The sequence below is a fragment of the Rhineura floridana genome, chromosome 8 (genome assembly GCF_030035675.1).
Source record: "Rhineura floridana isolate rRhiFlo1 chromosome 8, rRhiFlo1.hap2, whole genome shotgun sequence".
Lineage (NCBI taxonomy): Eukaryota > Metazoa > Chordata > Lepidosauria > Squamata > Rhineuridae > Rhineura > Rhineura floridana.
Window position 1 is genome coordinate 36401745 of NC_084487.1, and position 18011 is coordinate 36419755.

General features: G+C 41.1%; 1 protein-coding gene across 7 annotated transcripts in view; it reads left to right on the top strand.

The window, feature by feature from the left end:
- Window positions 1-18011, top strand: part of CHST11 (carbohydrate sulfotransferase 11) — a 275311-nt gene that overhangs the window by 98015 nt on the left and 159285 nt on the right. For 6 of the 7 annotated variants that reach the window (XR_009764383.1, XM_061638901.1, XM_061638903.1 and 3 more), the window contains one exon: window positions 314-399. The exons of the other annotated variant lie outside the window; for it this stretch is intronic. Coding sequence is in view for 5 of the 6 variants with exons in the window: in XM_061638901.1 (XP_061494885.1) it covers window positions 314-399 (86 nt within the window). In the remaining variant the exon portion in view is untranslated. The remainder of the gene's footprint in view (window positions 1-313; window positions 400-18011) is intronic. 7 annotated transcript variants of the gene reach the window in all.

Below are 18011 nucleotides of genomic sequence, written 5' to 3' on the forward strand. Positions count from 1 at the left end.
TAGCTACTGTCAAGGGATCATGGGAATTGTAGTCCAACAACATCTGAGGACCCCAGGCTGAAAAACACTGGTGTAGACAGCAGTGAGCTAGATGGACCAATGGTATGATTTAGGAATTTCCTTCTTAAATAAAAAGATATAACTTAAACAAACAAAAACAGATCTGCTCAGTTAAATCTTTCTTCTACCAGGTGATTTTGTTTTAAGAAATCCAGTGTCATTTCTGAAACGAGTTATTTAATTGTTTTAATTATGCTTTAACAACAATGTAATATTTTGAGAACCACACTAATTTCAGTTTATTTCCTATCAGTGATACGTAGGAATCCATTTGGAATGGACATCTGCTGCCGGAAGGGGTCAAGAAGCCCATTGCAGGAACTCTACAATCCAACCCAGGTAAGCAGCCTAGGGATGTAGCGTTAGTTCTTCACACATCCCATATGTGTTGCTCCATTATTTTCCTGACAACTAACCTACTTCCTAGTGAAGTGCATTAAGACAGCAGAAACGTGATGCACTTTCCTTGCATAGTTATTTTGCTTATCTGAAAGCTCTAGTGCATTCTTATCTCCCGTGGATAGGGAAATAGGGAAGAGATAACACATATGCACACATGCTTTGGAATACCTTAAGACTTTTAATGCTGTTTTTCTTTCTAGATATTGTTTTGAAGGAATTGGAGGTAGCCAGAATGTTGCAGCTGTGTATAGTCCATAGAAATAATGACCCCTAAAAAAACATGAAAACAAACATGGGCATCATGTATTGATCCCAGGGTATGGCATGAAGGCGCATGGGGCCACCATTTTGTTGAAGCCAAGTCTGGGTCTGGCCAATGCTTGGATGGGAGACCTCCTGGAAGTCACATGTATGCCAGCTTGGATTCCATGTTGGAAGAAAGGTGGGATGTAAAAATAAGAAAATATATATAATACATTCAGGCACTTCATAAGTTACACAAGAAACGAGTTCTGCAGTGCATCAACCATCTTTTTTATTACATTACCGAAAAGGAAACATATGTTTATGCATATCTCCTCTTAAAAAAATACAGAAAATATGAGGTTCACAAGTGATGGGAGGGGGGAGTATTTTCTTGATCATGTGATGCTAGAGTTGTCACTTACTAGAGCTGCACTGATCATCTGAGTTAATCTAGTCACTGAATTCTATGTGACGAGAATATTGTTCATGGTGTGGGTATCGTGTCACTTCTGCCTTATGAATAATGTTTTTGGATTAATGAGAGTACTAGTTAGAAGGAGGTGGCTTGGAAAGATGGCCTCTTATCAGCCCTACCTTTATTAATGTGCCTCCTAGTCTGGCTGATTATTAGCTGGACTACTTGTGAGCCAGCAGTCAGTTCAACTGCTTCTTCTCTATAGTAATGTTCGAGTGCTAACTGCAATTAAACACATTTCTTTTCTTTTGTTTATTTATTATTACATTTCTATCCCACCTCTCCTCTAAGGAGCTCAAGCTGGTGTACATAGTTTTCCCTCTCACATTTTATCCTCACAGCAATCCTGTGAGGTACATTAGGCTGAGAGACAGTAACTGGCCCAAGGTCACCCAGCAAGCATTCACAACTGTGTGAGGACTGAACTCTGGTCTCTCAAGTTGTTCTCCAGCTCTCTAACCACTACACCACACTGGCTGTCAGGAATAACAATCTCTGTTTAGATAGCGAAGAAGCATCCAGAATACACAAGTTGGCCTAAGTTGCTTTAGCTCACCACATGGAGGCATGTGTTTTCAGTATGTTTTGAAATGCTGCTGGATGAATCCCCTTTTCTATATGCCCCAAGCACGAACAAGCCTCCATTTGCTGGCATGTAACCTTCCATTGTAATTTGGGTGACAAGTTAAAGCATGGCTTTTTATATGGGCTTTTTGATATTGTTAATGATACTTTGCTGCGAGATAGGTTCACTCTGCCATTTGACTTTTATTGATGTCTTTTGTGATTTTATTGAACTATTGTTACCCTCCCTGATATCTCTGGATTAAGAAGGGGATATAAATATTTTAAATAAGTAAATAATTTCCTGTTAGCAATGGAGAGGAAACGCTGCCATTGTAGATGATGGTGGTGATCGTAGGAATGGCAGTCCAGCTATTAAACATATTTATTAAGGTTTAACAGCTGCCTATTTCACATTTATGCTGAAATGAATAATATTTTGTGAAACTCGGTCAGCTATTAAAGGAAGTGACTCTTAATAAATCTCACTCATTGGATTTAACAAAGCACTAAATATTTCACATGCTGCTTGAAGGAGGACTTGCAAATTGTAGGCCTTGCAAAATAGGTTTGCACTGATGAAATTGGGATTTTCAGAAAGGGCCAGTGACGGTTGAGAGTTGTATGTTTTGGCCATAACGTGAGAATGTCAAAAGTTGTTCTCAATATGCCTTTTATTTTCTGCTTCTAAAATAAACTCAAACGAGTTGTGATTTTTCCTTGAGACTGAGGAAGCTAGGGCAATAGCCCTGAGACGAGTGAGTTGGGCTCTCTGTTGCTAACTGGAAAGTGTACATAAAACTTTCAACAGGAAGAAAGTAAGCCTGCCAAAAGGGGAAATAATAAAACCTTGAAACACTTTTAAGGAACAACTGGTGAGGAAAGTAAGGTCTAACCTGTCTGACTTACCACCTCTGTGGTTTGCTAGGAAACATTCAGTATGTGCTTGTGAGTTTTCTGTTCCTGTTGCCAAAGGTAATGAAGTAAGATAAGAACATACAAGTGCATTAAAGAGGACCTTAATTCCAGCTTCTTTGCAACCCAGCTGAATGTGAAGGTTTCCTGTCCTTCTGCAAGTGGTGAATGCAGTTTTACTGCTATATAGTTTCCTTCTTTTCCTCTTTCTAGGTATGTCTTGACTAGAGATGGGAACCCGCAAAGTGCCAAGCCAGTGAAAAAGCCAGTAATGGAAACAGGAATGTTTTTAAGAAATGCCCGACGCATTTTGGGTACAAGTCACCCTTTGCCAAGGGCAATCTGTCAGAGAAAACAAATGTACATCATTAAAAACAGTTATTAGTCATACCAGACATAATGATCTATTTAAAACATTAATCGATTAAATATAAACAGTTCCACAATGTACTAGACACTGGCTACAACATTCTACTGGCTTTTTCACTGGCTTGGCACTTTCCCCCTTTTTTGTTACTGTCACTTTTGGGTGCCTCCCCCCTCGCTTCCTTGCTTGACTACGGATGGACCACTATGTCAGTTTTGGTTTCTCATTTTTCTAATCTTAAATTCAGTTCTCCACATTTCTGCATCGCTTTATGTTTTTTTAAAAAAAGGTCCTCTTGAAAATTCACCAGAATAATGTCAACTTTTCCCAATATACTCAATTTTGGCAAATATATGCATTTTTGCAAAGTAGTTTCCCCTAATATAGTGCATTTTAAATGTTATTTTCACTAATATATGCACACATTAGCCTTGTGTATGCATTTTTATACACATTACTTGGCTGGGGAACTGCACTGCAAAATTCAGAGAAGTGTGAATTTTGAAGGACTGGCTGTGTCTTGGTTCATGTATTGTTTCAGAAAGCGCAGATTAGATAGGTTCGCATTTAAGTGCGAACTGAATCAGGTTTCTGCTCATCCCTTGTCTTGACCAAGCACTCTGCATTAGAATTCCTTCAGCGTCTCCCTCTTTGAGAGAATCAAGTGAAGTCAATGTCTGAATAAGGCCAGCATTTCTTACAGCTGCTGTTGAACTAAGCAGTTGACGTTTTTCACACATCAAGAATTACCATCAGTATACACTGGCATCTTCTGTTCGTAATGCATTAAAGGAAGTGAGAGTTGGGGGGGTGGAGGAGGAAGGAGAAGAGAAATGGACTCATCCTCACACTCAGCTGCCTTCTTGGATGGCATTTAGAAATGTATGAGGGACATGGCATAGCAATATTCTGTTGACATTCACAGATCACTTCAGAGGAGTGAAAATAGCAACAGAACACTGGGTGGAGGAGAGAGGTGAAGTGAGGTGATCATAGGCTGTCGTCTTGAATGGCCCTGTTGTTGCCGTAATTGTGTGGTTTAATACAGCTATTTTATATTTGTAGAAAAACTTAAGTAGTCAATTATCTTTCTTTCTTTCTTTCTTTCTTTCTTTCTTTCTTTCTTTCTTTCTTTCTTTCTTTCTTTCTTTCTTTCTTTCTTTAATTCATTAATTTGTTGGTGCTTTTCTCACTAAGTAACCCAAAGTGACTTATAATAACAAGTTAAAAACAACAGAGTCAGTAATACCTAAAAACACTTCTGACCATTAAAAACTAGTTAAAACAAACACAACCAATCCAAATAAAGGGCAGGTATACAGGTCCAGCCCTACTAGAAGAGGTCATCAATAGCCAAGACCCCACACATCAAGTGCCAAAGAGAAAAAAGAAAAAAGTCTTAATCTGACACCTAAAAATGGCACCAGGTGTGCCTCACTGAGCAACCGGTGGGGGGACACTACTGAAAAGGCTCTTTCTTATATTGCCACCCTCCAAACCTCCAGTGGAGGGAGCACATGAAGAAGGGCCTCCAATGATGATCACAGAGTCCATGTTAGTTCATATTTTTTGACGGTACTTTGTCATTAAATGATATGCAGTGTTTGCTTGTGGCATCTTCTAGGGACCACCAGCCAGATCTTAGTTAGATCACCTGAGCTGGGGAGAGGAAAAGAAGGAGCTATGCAGTGGGCAGCCATCTAACTTAATTCACTGCTTTTCTTCTCTCTGCCTCTCCCTTTTCACAATGATTTCTAACTGATGGTACAGGGAGGAGGAAATAAAGTGGCTCTGGCAACGGGAAGTAGGATTTGGGGACAGATCAGAATGACTGCTGCTTCTTTCCAATTATCTGAAAATGTATTCTTACCCTAGCCTTGATGTTGCCAAAGAAGTGCATTATAAGCACTGGAGAAGGGCCAGCAGTAGAAACAGATCTTGTGTATCTAAGGGTTAGGAAAGGAGGAAAGCTGGCTGTACAGATATCAAGTATTGTCAAGGAAGATCTTTGTATTTATGGCATGAAGAATCATTCGGGATATCTCTCTAGTCCAGTTTACATGTTCAACAGAAACACATGGTAAAGCTGTTTGAATCACTTGTCATAAAACATTTAAAAAACAAACCCTTGCATGTAGAAAAATAGTATGTCATCCAAGGTGAAGCTGAACACTTCTCCATGGCATGCTAATTTCTTCATATGCAATATGTTATTTTCATGGGGGAAAGCTCCCAATATTCAATCCTTGTAGTCCTTGTAGGCTTATGGGTCAGCAAAAGCATTAGTTCTACTGATTCTATAAATGGGCCCTAAAATGCTGAAAATGTTTTGTGCATATTATCTTGAAAATCATTATGATATCCCTGGTAGGTGTTACAAGTATGACTCCCTCCATGCTAACAGATGGGATGGCTGAGGCATCAAAACATTTATTGTAGGGAATCTAGAAATCATTCCTCAAAGGTGTGAGTGTATGTGTGTGTGTGTGTGAGACCGGGTGGTAATACTGCATTTTCCCAGCAAAAAACAATTTTATCCCATATTCTTATTCATATGTAGCTAACATGTTACCACTCCCCCCCCCCGTCTCTAAGTGCTCTTATCTACCTGCGTGCTGGAAACCTCCTAACAGCACAATGATAAATCTTGCCTGAGAGGGGTTGACTCTTCAATCTTCTTGATGTTGCTTCTTGATGGTACTTCGAGGCTATGTTAGCCCCCTAGAGACTTAACTTTGATGGTATCTTGGGGCTTCTTCAGCCCCTGGAGGCTTAATCTCCCTGATCTAGGGGTCCTGTATTTATCCTCCAAAGACCCCCTGAGAGGGGGCACCTTACACCTATTAGATCATTATCTTCCCATCATTCAGGTAGCTGGTTCCCTTTCAGGTGATTTCTCCTGATTCTGTCCTTGTGACATCTTGGACTGAGAATGCAGCTGCATTCTCAAGGTTGACTGCTTGTTTTGATTATCAGGCTACTTGTTTACATTAGCCAAGTGAGAACATTCATAAGCCAATTAGCTCATCACCTCTTCAAGCTTGGGAAAACTATAAACAACCCCACCTGGCAGAGCAGAAGCGTGGGACAAGCTGCATTGTTTTGGTTACTGAGCAAAAACTTCCACTTCCCAGACTCTGTGTTGTTTTGAGTACAGAGGGATAGGGAAACTTCCTAAATGCTGTGACTGTGTCAGGGAGCCTGCATTTTGAGCTTCCCAGACTTCAATTCTAAGCAGTAACAGAGTACAAAAGCAATCAGCACCCCCATAAATCAGAGGTTTGGGGCAATAATTAGGGGACAGAGGCCATTCACATGCCATTTCTAATCTCCTCAGTGTACATCTAGATAATCTTCCGGTGACTGGCAGTACAGGTGGTGACACAGGGGCAGAGCTTGTTCCCTGTTTGCCCTGCTTGTGAATAGGATTTACATGGGAACAAAACACCACAGTAGGCTTGGGATGTCATTGTACATTGAAACTTTGCTTTCCACCTAGTTTTTGTCCTTTGGGAGAAAGGGGTGTGCTAGAAATGTAATAATAAATAAATGAATTTTCTCCAAATGTTGTGGTATAACATGTATTTCAAGAGGATTATTAAATGAGCAAATTAATTTGGTTACAGAATGGAATTCTGGGTAAAAATATGTGAAAGTAACATGGACTGGAAATAGGTATTTTCTTGTGAGAATGTTAGCGATCCATTTAATATAATGTTCTTATTGTGTCTATTCTTGTTGTTGTTCATTCATATCCTGTCCCCCCCCCAGAACTGGGACTCAAGGGGGCTTGCAAAAATTAAAAGAAATGCAGATAAAAACATGTAAGTGAAAATGTACAGAAAGTTGTTATTAAAATGTGATTAAACTATCTAGAGAATTAAAACCATTTAAAACGTATCTATTAAAAAACAGCACACTATTAAAGCCCTTGCAGTCAGTTCCTAAAAGCCTGTCAGAATAGAAAGTTTTCACCTGTCAACAGAAGGACAGCAGGGAGGGAACCAGTCTAACCTCTCTAAGAAGGGAGTTCCAGAGCCTAGGGGCTCTCTCCTGTGTTTGCACCCAATGTGCCTGTGACAGTGTTGGGACCAAGAGAAGGGCCTCCCCTGATGATCTCAGACAGGTTCATAAGGAAAGATACAGTCCTTCAGATGGCCTGGACCCAAGCTGTTTATGGATTTATATGTCATAACCAGCACTTTGAATTGTGCTCGGAAGCAGACTGGTAGCCAGTGGAGCTGCTGTAGCAAGGGAGTTGTGTGCTTCTTGTAACCAGCCCATTAACAGTCTGGCTGCAGCACTTTGGACCAGCTGAAATTTCCAAACGTTCTTCAAAAGCAGACCCACATAGAGTGTGTTATATTCCCAGTATTTGACTCTATATGACCCAGATGTTTCTGTGCCCTATGCCTACTGATATACCATGTATGGAATTCGGTTTTTAAGACTTATTTAGAGCTGAGCACAGTTCCGCTATGTATGGGGAAAATGAGCTAGTTTTTTTTAAAAAAAACATAATGCAACACCAAGATTGCCCCTGTTTTCTATTTCCCTCCTAGCTCTGGCAAGCAGGGTGAAATGGTAGATGAATATTCATGTGTGGTAGTGTTAGAGCTCAAGATTAACTGGATGAAAAACACCAAATTGCTCCTTGTTTTTTGTTTGTATTTTCAGACCTCAGATTGGAAAAAAAAAACATGGGCAGACTTATATTTGCAAAGTGTATTCTTAGAAAAGCGACACATTCCAGCATCTTGTAATTTGTGTGGCCTTGTAGGGATGCACTGGTCTAAAAATAAGTTAATTGCCAACCAGCCCGCACAGCTTAAATCAACCAAGGTTCAAAATTGGCCAACAACATATTTGAGGGTTGAGCACAACTGCGATTCTTTCACTGCAGTTGAAAACAGAATCAAATCATAAACAATTAGGGACAAGACTTGGCAGGATAATGGGAAAGATAATTGCTATCCTTCTCCAGGAAGAGTCTTGATCCTGTTTTCCTATGCAGGAAAATCCTAATTGGATATTAAGGATGCTTCCTTTGCATACCAAGTAAGTATGTGGATTTTTTTTAAAAAAAAAGTGTTGGTGCTTGGAGCGTTACTAAACTGTGGTTATTCTTAAGTATGTTTAGCGGAAACAAGCCAGCTTCACAAGAAACAATGGTCTAAAGTTGACATGTTTCTACAGATTTATCATGGTGTATCTGAGTTTGGATTACACAAGTTTTAGTTAATCTAAACTTTCCAAACTCACCCTTGTGGGCAAATCAGAAGAGAGAGGGGGGAGTGCACAGCCATGAGGCTCATCTAGGTTCATTCTTGTAATGCTAAACTACGTTTTGTGTCCAAACCAGCTCCTTATGTCCACTTCTTGATACAGTGTTCTTATTCACACGCTAATGCTGGCTAAATTATAGCTTAGTGCAAACAAGCAAATGTGTGGACTCTTAGAGAGAGATTGTTGCTGCTTTGCTTCTCCCCGATCATTCTGCTTCTGTGCTGAGCTAAGCCATAGTTTGGCTGAGGACCAAGGCTCATAGTTTAGTTCCCCCAAACATACCACACGTGATAAACCATAAGACAAACCTTGGTTACAATTCAAAGTTTGATGCTTGCCCATTGACTTCAATGTACATTTCCCTTTCTGCCTGTTGAACATCCCGCAACATTGAATGGGGAGGTCCTCACAAACGTGTAGTGTTGGATCAAGTACAAGTATGAAGAGTGGCATAACACTAGGGATGTGCTGGAAGTCTGCCGATATTTGAATTTGGTATCAAATTTTCCATTAATTCGCTTATTCTCTATTGTTGTGGATCGGATTTTTATGTAACAATTTTCTACAGCTATTTCCAAAAATGAATTTAATATTAAAAATGAATAATATTATTACTATTTCCTTTCATTTATCAATATTTCCTTTCAAAATATCGAGGCTGTGTCCTTGGTCTGCACATGTCTATCGTAAAGTCTGAAAAGACAGGGATGGGGAACCTGTGGCCATCAGATGATGTTGGAACTACACCTCCCATTGTCCTTGACCACTGACCACTGGCTGGGGCTGATGGGAGTTTGAGTCCAACAACATCTAGAAGATTCTCTACCCCTGCTCTAAATGTTTGTGCATTGCAACTTCTGTCAACTCAGCAGCCCATGCTCTCATTCTTTACCTGGTTGATTGTGATTCTGCTTTTTCAACCTTCTCTTCAAAATGTCCTCTCTCCACTCATTCAGCAATTATCCACATTGATGGGATGCTTCCTTTGTTAAAGGCACAATCAGACAGAATGAATAAATAGATCCAAGAATTGTAAGTTATACCCTAGGCTGTTTGATGCTTTGTTATTTCAGGGCAGATGTGTACAGATTTATTGATTTCAACAACATTTAGCCACTTTCTGCTACAACTAGAAATCATCCATGCTCACTTTGCCTCAGCTGCCTTCAGTCCCAGTTGTCCATCCTCCAACAACTGATTGCTAAACCTGTGCTTAGTGAGACAGAAAGCTCTGTCTAATATATCTGTGATAGTAAAAAAAATTTTTTTTTAATGCTCAAGCTCTCAGAAATAACAGCTCGTTAATTCTATGATAATATTAACTGTGGGATTGTGGTCTTTGGTGCAGGTTTACACAAGCATGTTCATATTTCTATAACATAGAATTATAGTTATAATTTGCATAGGTGTGCCAGCAGATGGAACTTCCATGTTGTATGATGTCAACTTATTTATTTATAAAAAATATTTGTATACTGCTATAACTTTAATAATTACTAAAGTGGTTTACAACAACCATACATAAAAACATGTAACTTTTAAAATCAGAGATTAGCAATTAAGTATTACCAAATAGTTTTCTTTTGCCTGCATAAGCCTGGAGGCATACAAAAGTTTTCAGAAGATATTTAAAGGTTAAAACAGAAGATGCCTGTTGAATCTCTGTTGGCAGAGCATTCCGCAGGATTGGCCTGATGACACTAAAGGCACAGTTTCATGAGCCTCACCAACTCGGGTAACAACCAATGACTCTCCTGCAGATGATCTCAGTGATCAAGCTTCCATGTAAAGGCTCAGGCAGTCCTTAAGGAACTGTGGACCTAAGTTGTTCAGGGCTTTGTAAGTTAATACAAGGACCTTGAAGTGGGCTCAGTAGTAGATAGGCAGCCAGTGTAGCAGTTACAATGGTGTCACATGTTGTTGGCCATGTATCCCCATCAGCAATCTGGCCTGCACATTCTATACCAGCTGGAGCTTCTGAACCAGGCCCAAGGGCAGTGTCACATCGAGTGCTTAATACGGCACAACACTTCTCAATGGGAACTGTTCACTGGAAGCCGTTCACACATTCAACTGAGAGTCCTGAGTAATCAATAGATGGAAGGCTTACAGTGCAATCCTAGGCATGTCTACTCAGAAGCAAATCCCATGATGCTCAGTGGCTGCCATAGGGGTGTGTAGGAGAGGCTGAGTGCAAACAGGAACTGAGCAGGGAGAGTAAACCGTCTGTCGTGCATTGTGGATTTTGAGGGGATATTTACTGAGACCTTTTGTGGGTGCCATAGGAAGTACTGGCAGCCATACTGCTGTAATTATCATGATTATTAATAATGATTGTTTAATAACAATAATATATATATATTATATGTGAACTTTGTTCACATTTATAACAATCTACCATAAATGCTTTTTCTTTTTAACCCAGAGATTGATAATTACTGAGTAAAACTGTCATGTGTGACTACATTATAACAAACAAAAAGAGAGGCCTCCCTCCGGATCCATCTCTGGAGCCTGATGAAGCTACAAACAGTAAACATAGGTAGCTCATAATCTTAATCAGTATAGTTGAAGGCATTGATTGCTCATGTGTAAAAGCTTATCAAGTGTAAAGAAACAGAGTAGAGAGTTAATAGAAACAGCCTGATGTACAATGCCAGCCCCAAGCTATTGCATTCTGGTTCCAGAAGCAACCTGCAAAGTTATAGCAGCATGTCTAATTACTGCCTGTCAGAGCAGCAGGCGTCCAACAGCAGAGGAATTAATTGATATTACTCTAAGGGATTTTCCAGACAATTTTTTTGTAATGTGCTATAAACGCACAGTTGTTCAGTTGTAGGTAATCCAGATGTCTTTCCCTATGCAGCATGACTTCTGTGGAGAGATGGCCTTACCAAACAGTGTGTGTTTATTGCTGGAAGAATGAGATTTCAACCTGTTCCCTGCATTCCCCAACTAGCATTATCTAGTACAATTTGGGCATGCTGGAAAAGGGCTGTAGCTCAGTGGCAGAGCATGTGTTTTGTATGCAACATGTCCCCGGGCATTTCCAGGTAGGCCTCCGCTACCAGTCAGGGTAGAAGAGGGACTGGGAACCTGTAGCCTCTCCAGAAGTTGCCTCCATTAGCCCTGACTACAGCTTCCATCAGCCATGACCATTGGCCAAGCTTACTGGGGCTGATGGGAGTTGGAGTCCAGCAACACCTGAAGGGCCACAGATTCCCCATCTCTGATGTAGGCAATACTGAGTTTGATGGATCAATGGTCTGACTTGGTTCAAAGTAGCTTACTATGCTTCTACGTTCTGAGTCGCTTCAGTGCCCCAAACATTTATTGGCTAGTGATTATTGACACTTCCACCTATGCTGCTTTATGAACTTTTTTTTATGGGGTAGTGTTTTTTAATGCATATGTGCTGTCTTTATAAGCTGAGCCCCCACATGCACATTTGGGCAAGAAAACATTCCTGCACCTTTTAGAGAAAATAAGCATAAACCTTTAAGAAATGGCATTTTTTGGTTTGAACCTAACGACCCTGGCTTCCTGCATAAATATTTTCTTAAGCAATTGTATACAGCAGCAAAGTTGTGTACAGCATGTAATTGGAAGTCTCCCAAGGAACCTTCTAAATAGCAGTGGATTTAGAATTTGCTCCACAAGTACAAGAAGTAGGGACTCCCATTAAAAAATGCATGGTGTCATGGTTCCATTCATCTTATGTCGAAGCTCTTCAAGTGTCTGATCATATTCCCATCGAATACAGATTCATATACATATATATTAAAAGTGAGGGGGGGCAGGAAATGATAGGAATCAAAGTAGAGCTACCTAGTGGTAAGAAACAGATGCTGACTGTAAAATCAACAGCACAGATACTTAATCTGTATAGCTGGATAGGCCCTATTTACATGTTTAGTAGAGAATTTTTAACTATAGGGCCAATTAAGAAAACTGGCAGGACCAGAATTATTCTGTCATGCTTGTGATTGCACCTTAGCTAACAGAATAAATTGCATTATATACTAGCACCATTTGCCGTAGCGTTGAATGGTAAAACAGGTATTTATGTAATTATTAATATTGGCTTAAATGTATTATTATTATCATGTTCATTGTTATTGACTTAAATTTATATCCTGCCCTGGGTAATAATGATTTTAAAAGGTATAAAACATTTTTAAACATAACAATTTACAATTGAGCCATATAAAATAACAGGTGACAGAAATTGTCAAGATATCCTCCAATAAAATTACTGTAGTAATTATCAAAATCTTCCCGGCCATGTTACTGTGGCAGGTACATCCAACAGAATATCTTCCACCAATCTCCACTAAGATCCTGGGAGAATAAAAATGTTTTTTATTGACTTTGAAGAGTGGACAGATGATGGCAGTCATATTTCAGAAAGGAGGGAGTTCCGTAGCTGGGATGCTATCAGGTCTTTTCCAGATCATCACACAATGTGCCTTGCTCATTGGTGGAGCCATGAGAAGGGTTGTCCTGTGGATCTTAATACCGAGACAGCATCATATTGGAAGAGGCTTTCCATGAAGTATCTGGGACCCAAGTCATTCAGGGTTTTAAACACTAAGATCAACATCTTAAATTGGGCCTGGTAACATATAGGCTGTCAGTGCAATGGTTTCAAAATTGACGTAATATGACTCTGCCTTGTTACACTATTTAGGGTTCCAGTGGTAAAGTTTCACAACAACTGTAGTTTCTAGACCGTTTTTAAGGTCAGCTCCATCTAAAGTGCATTAAAGTAATCAAGTAATTAAAGTTACCAAGGCATAGATAACTGTAATATGCTCTGAGGTTTCCTGGGTTAAGCCTTGAGCCAGTATGAATGGTACTAAACCTTTAGACTCAGCCCTTGATTCTAATGCAAAAGTTACATGAGGTTTGCTAGTTGGTAAATGCTAACAAAGTTGGCCACTCCCATCATTTCATAAACTATTTACCCCACCTCTGTCTGTCTTATTTGGAAAAAGGGAGCCACATGCTTAAGTCAGGTGCGAGGAATCTTTGGCCCTCTGGATGTTGCTGAACTACAGTTCCCATAATCTCTGACCATTGGCCATGCTTGCTAAGGCTTATGGAAGCTGTAGTTCAGAACGTTGGGAGGGCCAAAGGTTTCCTACTCCTGGCGTAAGTGTTCCATTGAAATCAATGGGAGTTAAAAGTGCTGAACTTTGGCCAGGGCATATTATTTCCTCCCACTTCCCAGGGGTGCAGAATATATTTCTTGTGCATGAGATCCAGTGTGATGAACCTATGCTGGACTTTGAATGGGGAGCCTTGGCTTCAGTCCCCACTCAGCCATAATGCTTACTTTGATCAGTGCTTCTCTTTCAGTCTAATTTACCTCACAGGTTTTTTGTGAGGATAAAATTCGAGGGGGAGTGGATACCACTCTCAGCTTATTAATACAGTATGCTTCCAAATACCCGTTGCTGGAAACCGCAGGAAGGGAGAGTATTCTTGCACTCAGATCCTGCTTGGGGGCTTCCCCCAGGCACCTGGTTGGCCACTGTGAAAACAGGATGCTGGACTAGGTGGGCTATTGGCCTGATCCAGTGGGCTCTTCTTTTCTTATGTTCAGCTCCTTGAGAGAGGGGCAAGATGATGATGATGACGATCATGTTGTTGATGATGATGATGATGATGATAATAATAATCCTATACCAGAGGAAGCCAGGATGGCAATCCACTCATGTGATAAGCCCCCCTATCTCCTCTTCATTACAAGAAGACAAGATGGTTAGATTATAGCCACTGTTAATATAGTGCTTAAAATCCATTTTTTCCTGTCATATGAGGGGGAAAAAATCCTCAGGAGATAGTTCGATGCAATATTATTGACTGTAATGCATGCAAATAGGAGCAGAAAGCCACCAGCCCTGTGATGATACGTTACCTTAGTCACAGTACAGCATCATTAATTATTATTTGTAAATTAAATGGAATATTTTAGACGTTGGGAATTTAACGGTTTTCCTTTAGCTGTGGATCATATATCACATAGTTTTGCCATGGACATCATAAGCCCAGGTGAATTAATAAAAAAAAATTGTAACTGTCTCAACGCAAAAGATCAGTTATTCCAAGGGCCAGATATCCTTAACAGTGTAATGAGTGTTTACACCACTATGCATGTGTGTGTACTAGGGATGGGCAAATCTGTCCATTTCTGTTTCTCTCATTTTTGCCTTTTTTCCAATCTTAAGTTCAGTGCTCCACATTTGCACATCCATTCATGATTTTTAAAAGTGAATTCCTCTTAATATTGGCACATTTATATACAATTATGTCTAATGTACCCAATTTTGCAAAGCCATTTCCCTTAATATAATGCATTTTTGCATGTTATTTTCACTAATATATGCATTTTTATGCACACTTTACCCCAGTATTTACATTTTTGTACACCTTACTTGGCTGGAGGAAAAAAATGGAAGAAGCGCACATTTTCAAGAATGGTTGTGTTTCAGTTCGTGTATTATTTCAAAAAGCGCAAATTAGATAGGTTCGCCTTTAAATGTGAACTGAACTTAATTTCTTTTCCCATCCCTAGTGTGCATGTCCAAAAAGAGAATCAGTTGCTGTTAGCAATAGGAACATAGGAAGCTGTCTTATCATGGTTCCATCTAATTCAGTACTGTCTGCACTGATTGGCAGCACCTTTCCAGAGTTTTAGGCAAGGATTCCAGCTTTACCCAGCTGGGGACTGAACCTGGGACTTCTGCATGTGTCTTACCATTTTGCAAAGCATGTGTTTTACCAGTGAGTTACAGAATAATACAAGTTTATTCGTGTTGATAGTATACAAAGAGATGGGCCATAGGCCTGACAAACTTGGGAGTGTCCTTCTGCCCTCTTCAGGCTTGTCAAGTCCAATCAGAGAAGGCAGAGTGGCATCTTCAGAGCCACTTTACACTTTGTGTGGCAACTGAGTTTGCTGTGTCTACCACAGGGTCATACTGGTACTTCCCAAAGTAAACACAGACAGGGTTGGCTCCTTGTTGTCCCTTCCCTGAGTGGAAGGGCTCCTTCTGTTTACTGTTTTCTGTTTACTTCTGGGAACTGAGGTCCCGCAGAGAGTCCTATTGGAGGAATTGCAAGCCTCCACCCCAATCTCCCACCCTGTTCTAGAGAGTCCACTGACCCGTCAGAGTGGCTTTTCAGGGGGTTTGCAAGGGGAAGGAGGAACCAGCAAATATATCTCAAAAATTCTGCTCATGAGAACTCTGGATTCAATGAAATGCATAAAAGAACCACTGTTAAGAGATTCAGCTGAATGTGCATAGAATGTTGCTACTAGCCCTGCCCTCTACATGCATTTGGCTGAAAAAGCAAACTGCACATGTGTATGGCCTGCCTGTTCAAGCATTACATGATTGCATACATGGAGCCTTCATGCGTGCAGTTTCTAAGTGTATGAGAGCTTCTGGATATTATACACCATACATGTTTGCCACAGCCAGTGGTAGTTCACACAGGAAACACATAAAATGGGATGGACAGTCTAGCATTCCTAAACACCTAGAGGCACATGAGTAGTAGGGTGGACCTACTACTACTCACATGCCATGGAGAACTGAGAGGGTATGACTCCCCAGTGTGTTCCCCCCACCCCGCTTGAAGAATTTAGGAAATTGTGTCAAGGCATTTGTCTGAAAGTGCATGGGTGTGTGTGTATGGAGGGGGATTGTGGCCACTCACCTTGTCTTCTTCCTTCCCAGCATGTACTTTCAGACCAATTGCATGTATGTCCCGACTGGTTCAAAGGCTGTGAAGCCCACCTTGTCTCAGCCTAACTATATAAAGGGTAGGGAGAAGAACCATGTACATTGCTCTGAACTGCTTTGAAAGAAGTGGTAGCGGCAGCGGAGTGGGGAGGGAATAACGCAATCTTTAGGCTGCAATCCTATACCTTGACTTGGGAATAAGCCTCATTGTCCTTGGTGGGGCTTACTTTTGAGTAGGCATGTAGGCCCTCTCAGAGGTCCAAAGAGGCCTGGGCCACTTCCTGCTTTCTAGGGTTACCAGACCTCTGGCTTTCCGCTGGAGTCTCCAGCATTGGAGGATGCTCTGCGGATCTCCGCACAAATGTCCCCCCTGTCCCTAGGTCTCCAGTTTCTGGCACGTCCCAGACAACGGGTGCACCAGCCGCTGCTGGGTAAAGACCTAATTTAAGAAAACACCCCAATGCCCGCTTCCCAAGTTGTCTCATGGCTGATTTTAAAAGAGCCTTAAACCTTGACCATGTTTATGTTTAAAACATGCCTTGGATGGAACATGGGGGAGCAACCTCCGGGTGTGTTCTCTCCTTTTGCCCCAAGAGGAGGCCGCTTCTGCTTGCCTGCTTCCAACCCCTGCCCAAGTGGCTTTCCTCTCCTCTACTGTCCTTGTTGCCACCCTCTTCCTGCCGGGCGGTGGGGTGTGCTGGCTGAGCCGGCAGTCTCTCCGCCTCCCCCCTCTGTTTTTTTCTCGATTGATTGCTATTTTTAGTAAATCCTCCTCGGGTTGCCACAGGTGGGCTGCGAGAGCTTCACTCAGCCCCTCATTGTTGCTGCTGCTGCTTCCCTGGGTCCCTCCTTCTGCATCTTTCCCTCTGCCTTGCCACGAGCCTGGGCTCGTCCTCCTTCTTCTTCCTGCTCCTCCTCACACAATGGTAGCTTGCTCTGCTGCCTGTCGGGGTGACGCTCATATGAAGCCCCATCAACAACAACAACAGTAGCACCAGACAGACAGAAAGATAGCCAGAGCACCCCCTGTCCCAATTGGCTCGTCCTCCTGACAGCCCTTCTGCTCTCTGAGGGAGACAATATGCCCCATCCCTGTGACAGGAACCAGCCAGGGCAAAGCCTCCCATTGAACTGAATGGGTTCCCTTTCATAGGGAGGGGGAAGGACGAGTGTCCATTGCCAAGCTCTGTGGCCCTTTTAGTTGGCAGGGTTGGGTTGGGTTAGGGAGACCAGAACTTCAGTTTTTACATGCCTGCTGGAAATGTTTTGTCTAGGTTAGGATGCTGTTGTTGGGAGGGAAAAAGCCATCCAACCAATTTTGCTGTGTTTTCCAGTGCTGACAATTCTTCTTATGGGGGATTTTATTTTTCAGGATTCTCTCCCCCCCCAACCCCCCCCCCCAAATATTGCCTACTTTTGGGTTCTGGTCCAAACATTATTTGAACAAGACAACTGGGTTTATTCTTGAAAAGCTCTAGAGCTGACAAAAAAAAATCTGGCCTACTGTTAGGAGCAGACTAAGTTATACACTTGTTAACACAAAGCAAACTTCCAGGATGAATAACTCAGGATTCTGTAACTATGGAAATAGCTCCTTTTTTTTTTTTAAGAAAAAACACACCCATGTCTGTAGAATGGATAGGAATGACTCTCTAGAAATACAGTGTTTTAATATTCAACATACTCTATAAATATACTTATAATCCATATGAATATATGATTCTATAAATAAATAAAGCAAGAGAATATGTGTGTGGGGCTATATCCCATTGCAACAAACATTTTATATTTTTACTGAGAAAAAATGTATCTGTCCCTAAAAAGTTAACATATATTCTGGTGGAATGCTGTCCTATACATGTCTACTCAGATTTAAGTCTCATTAAGTTAAATGGGATTTACTCCCAGGTAAGTGTGTATAGTGTCACATCCTTAAAAATGC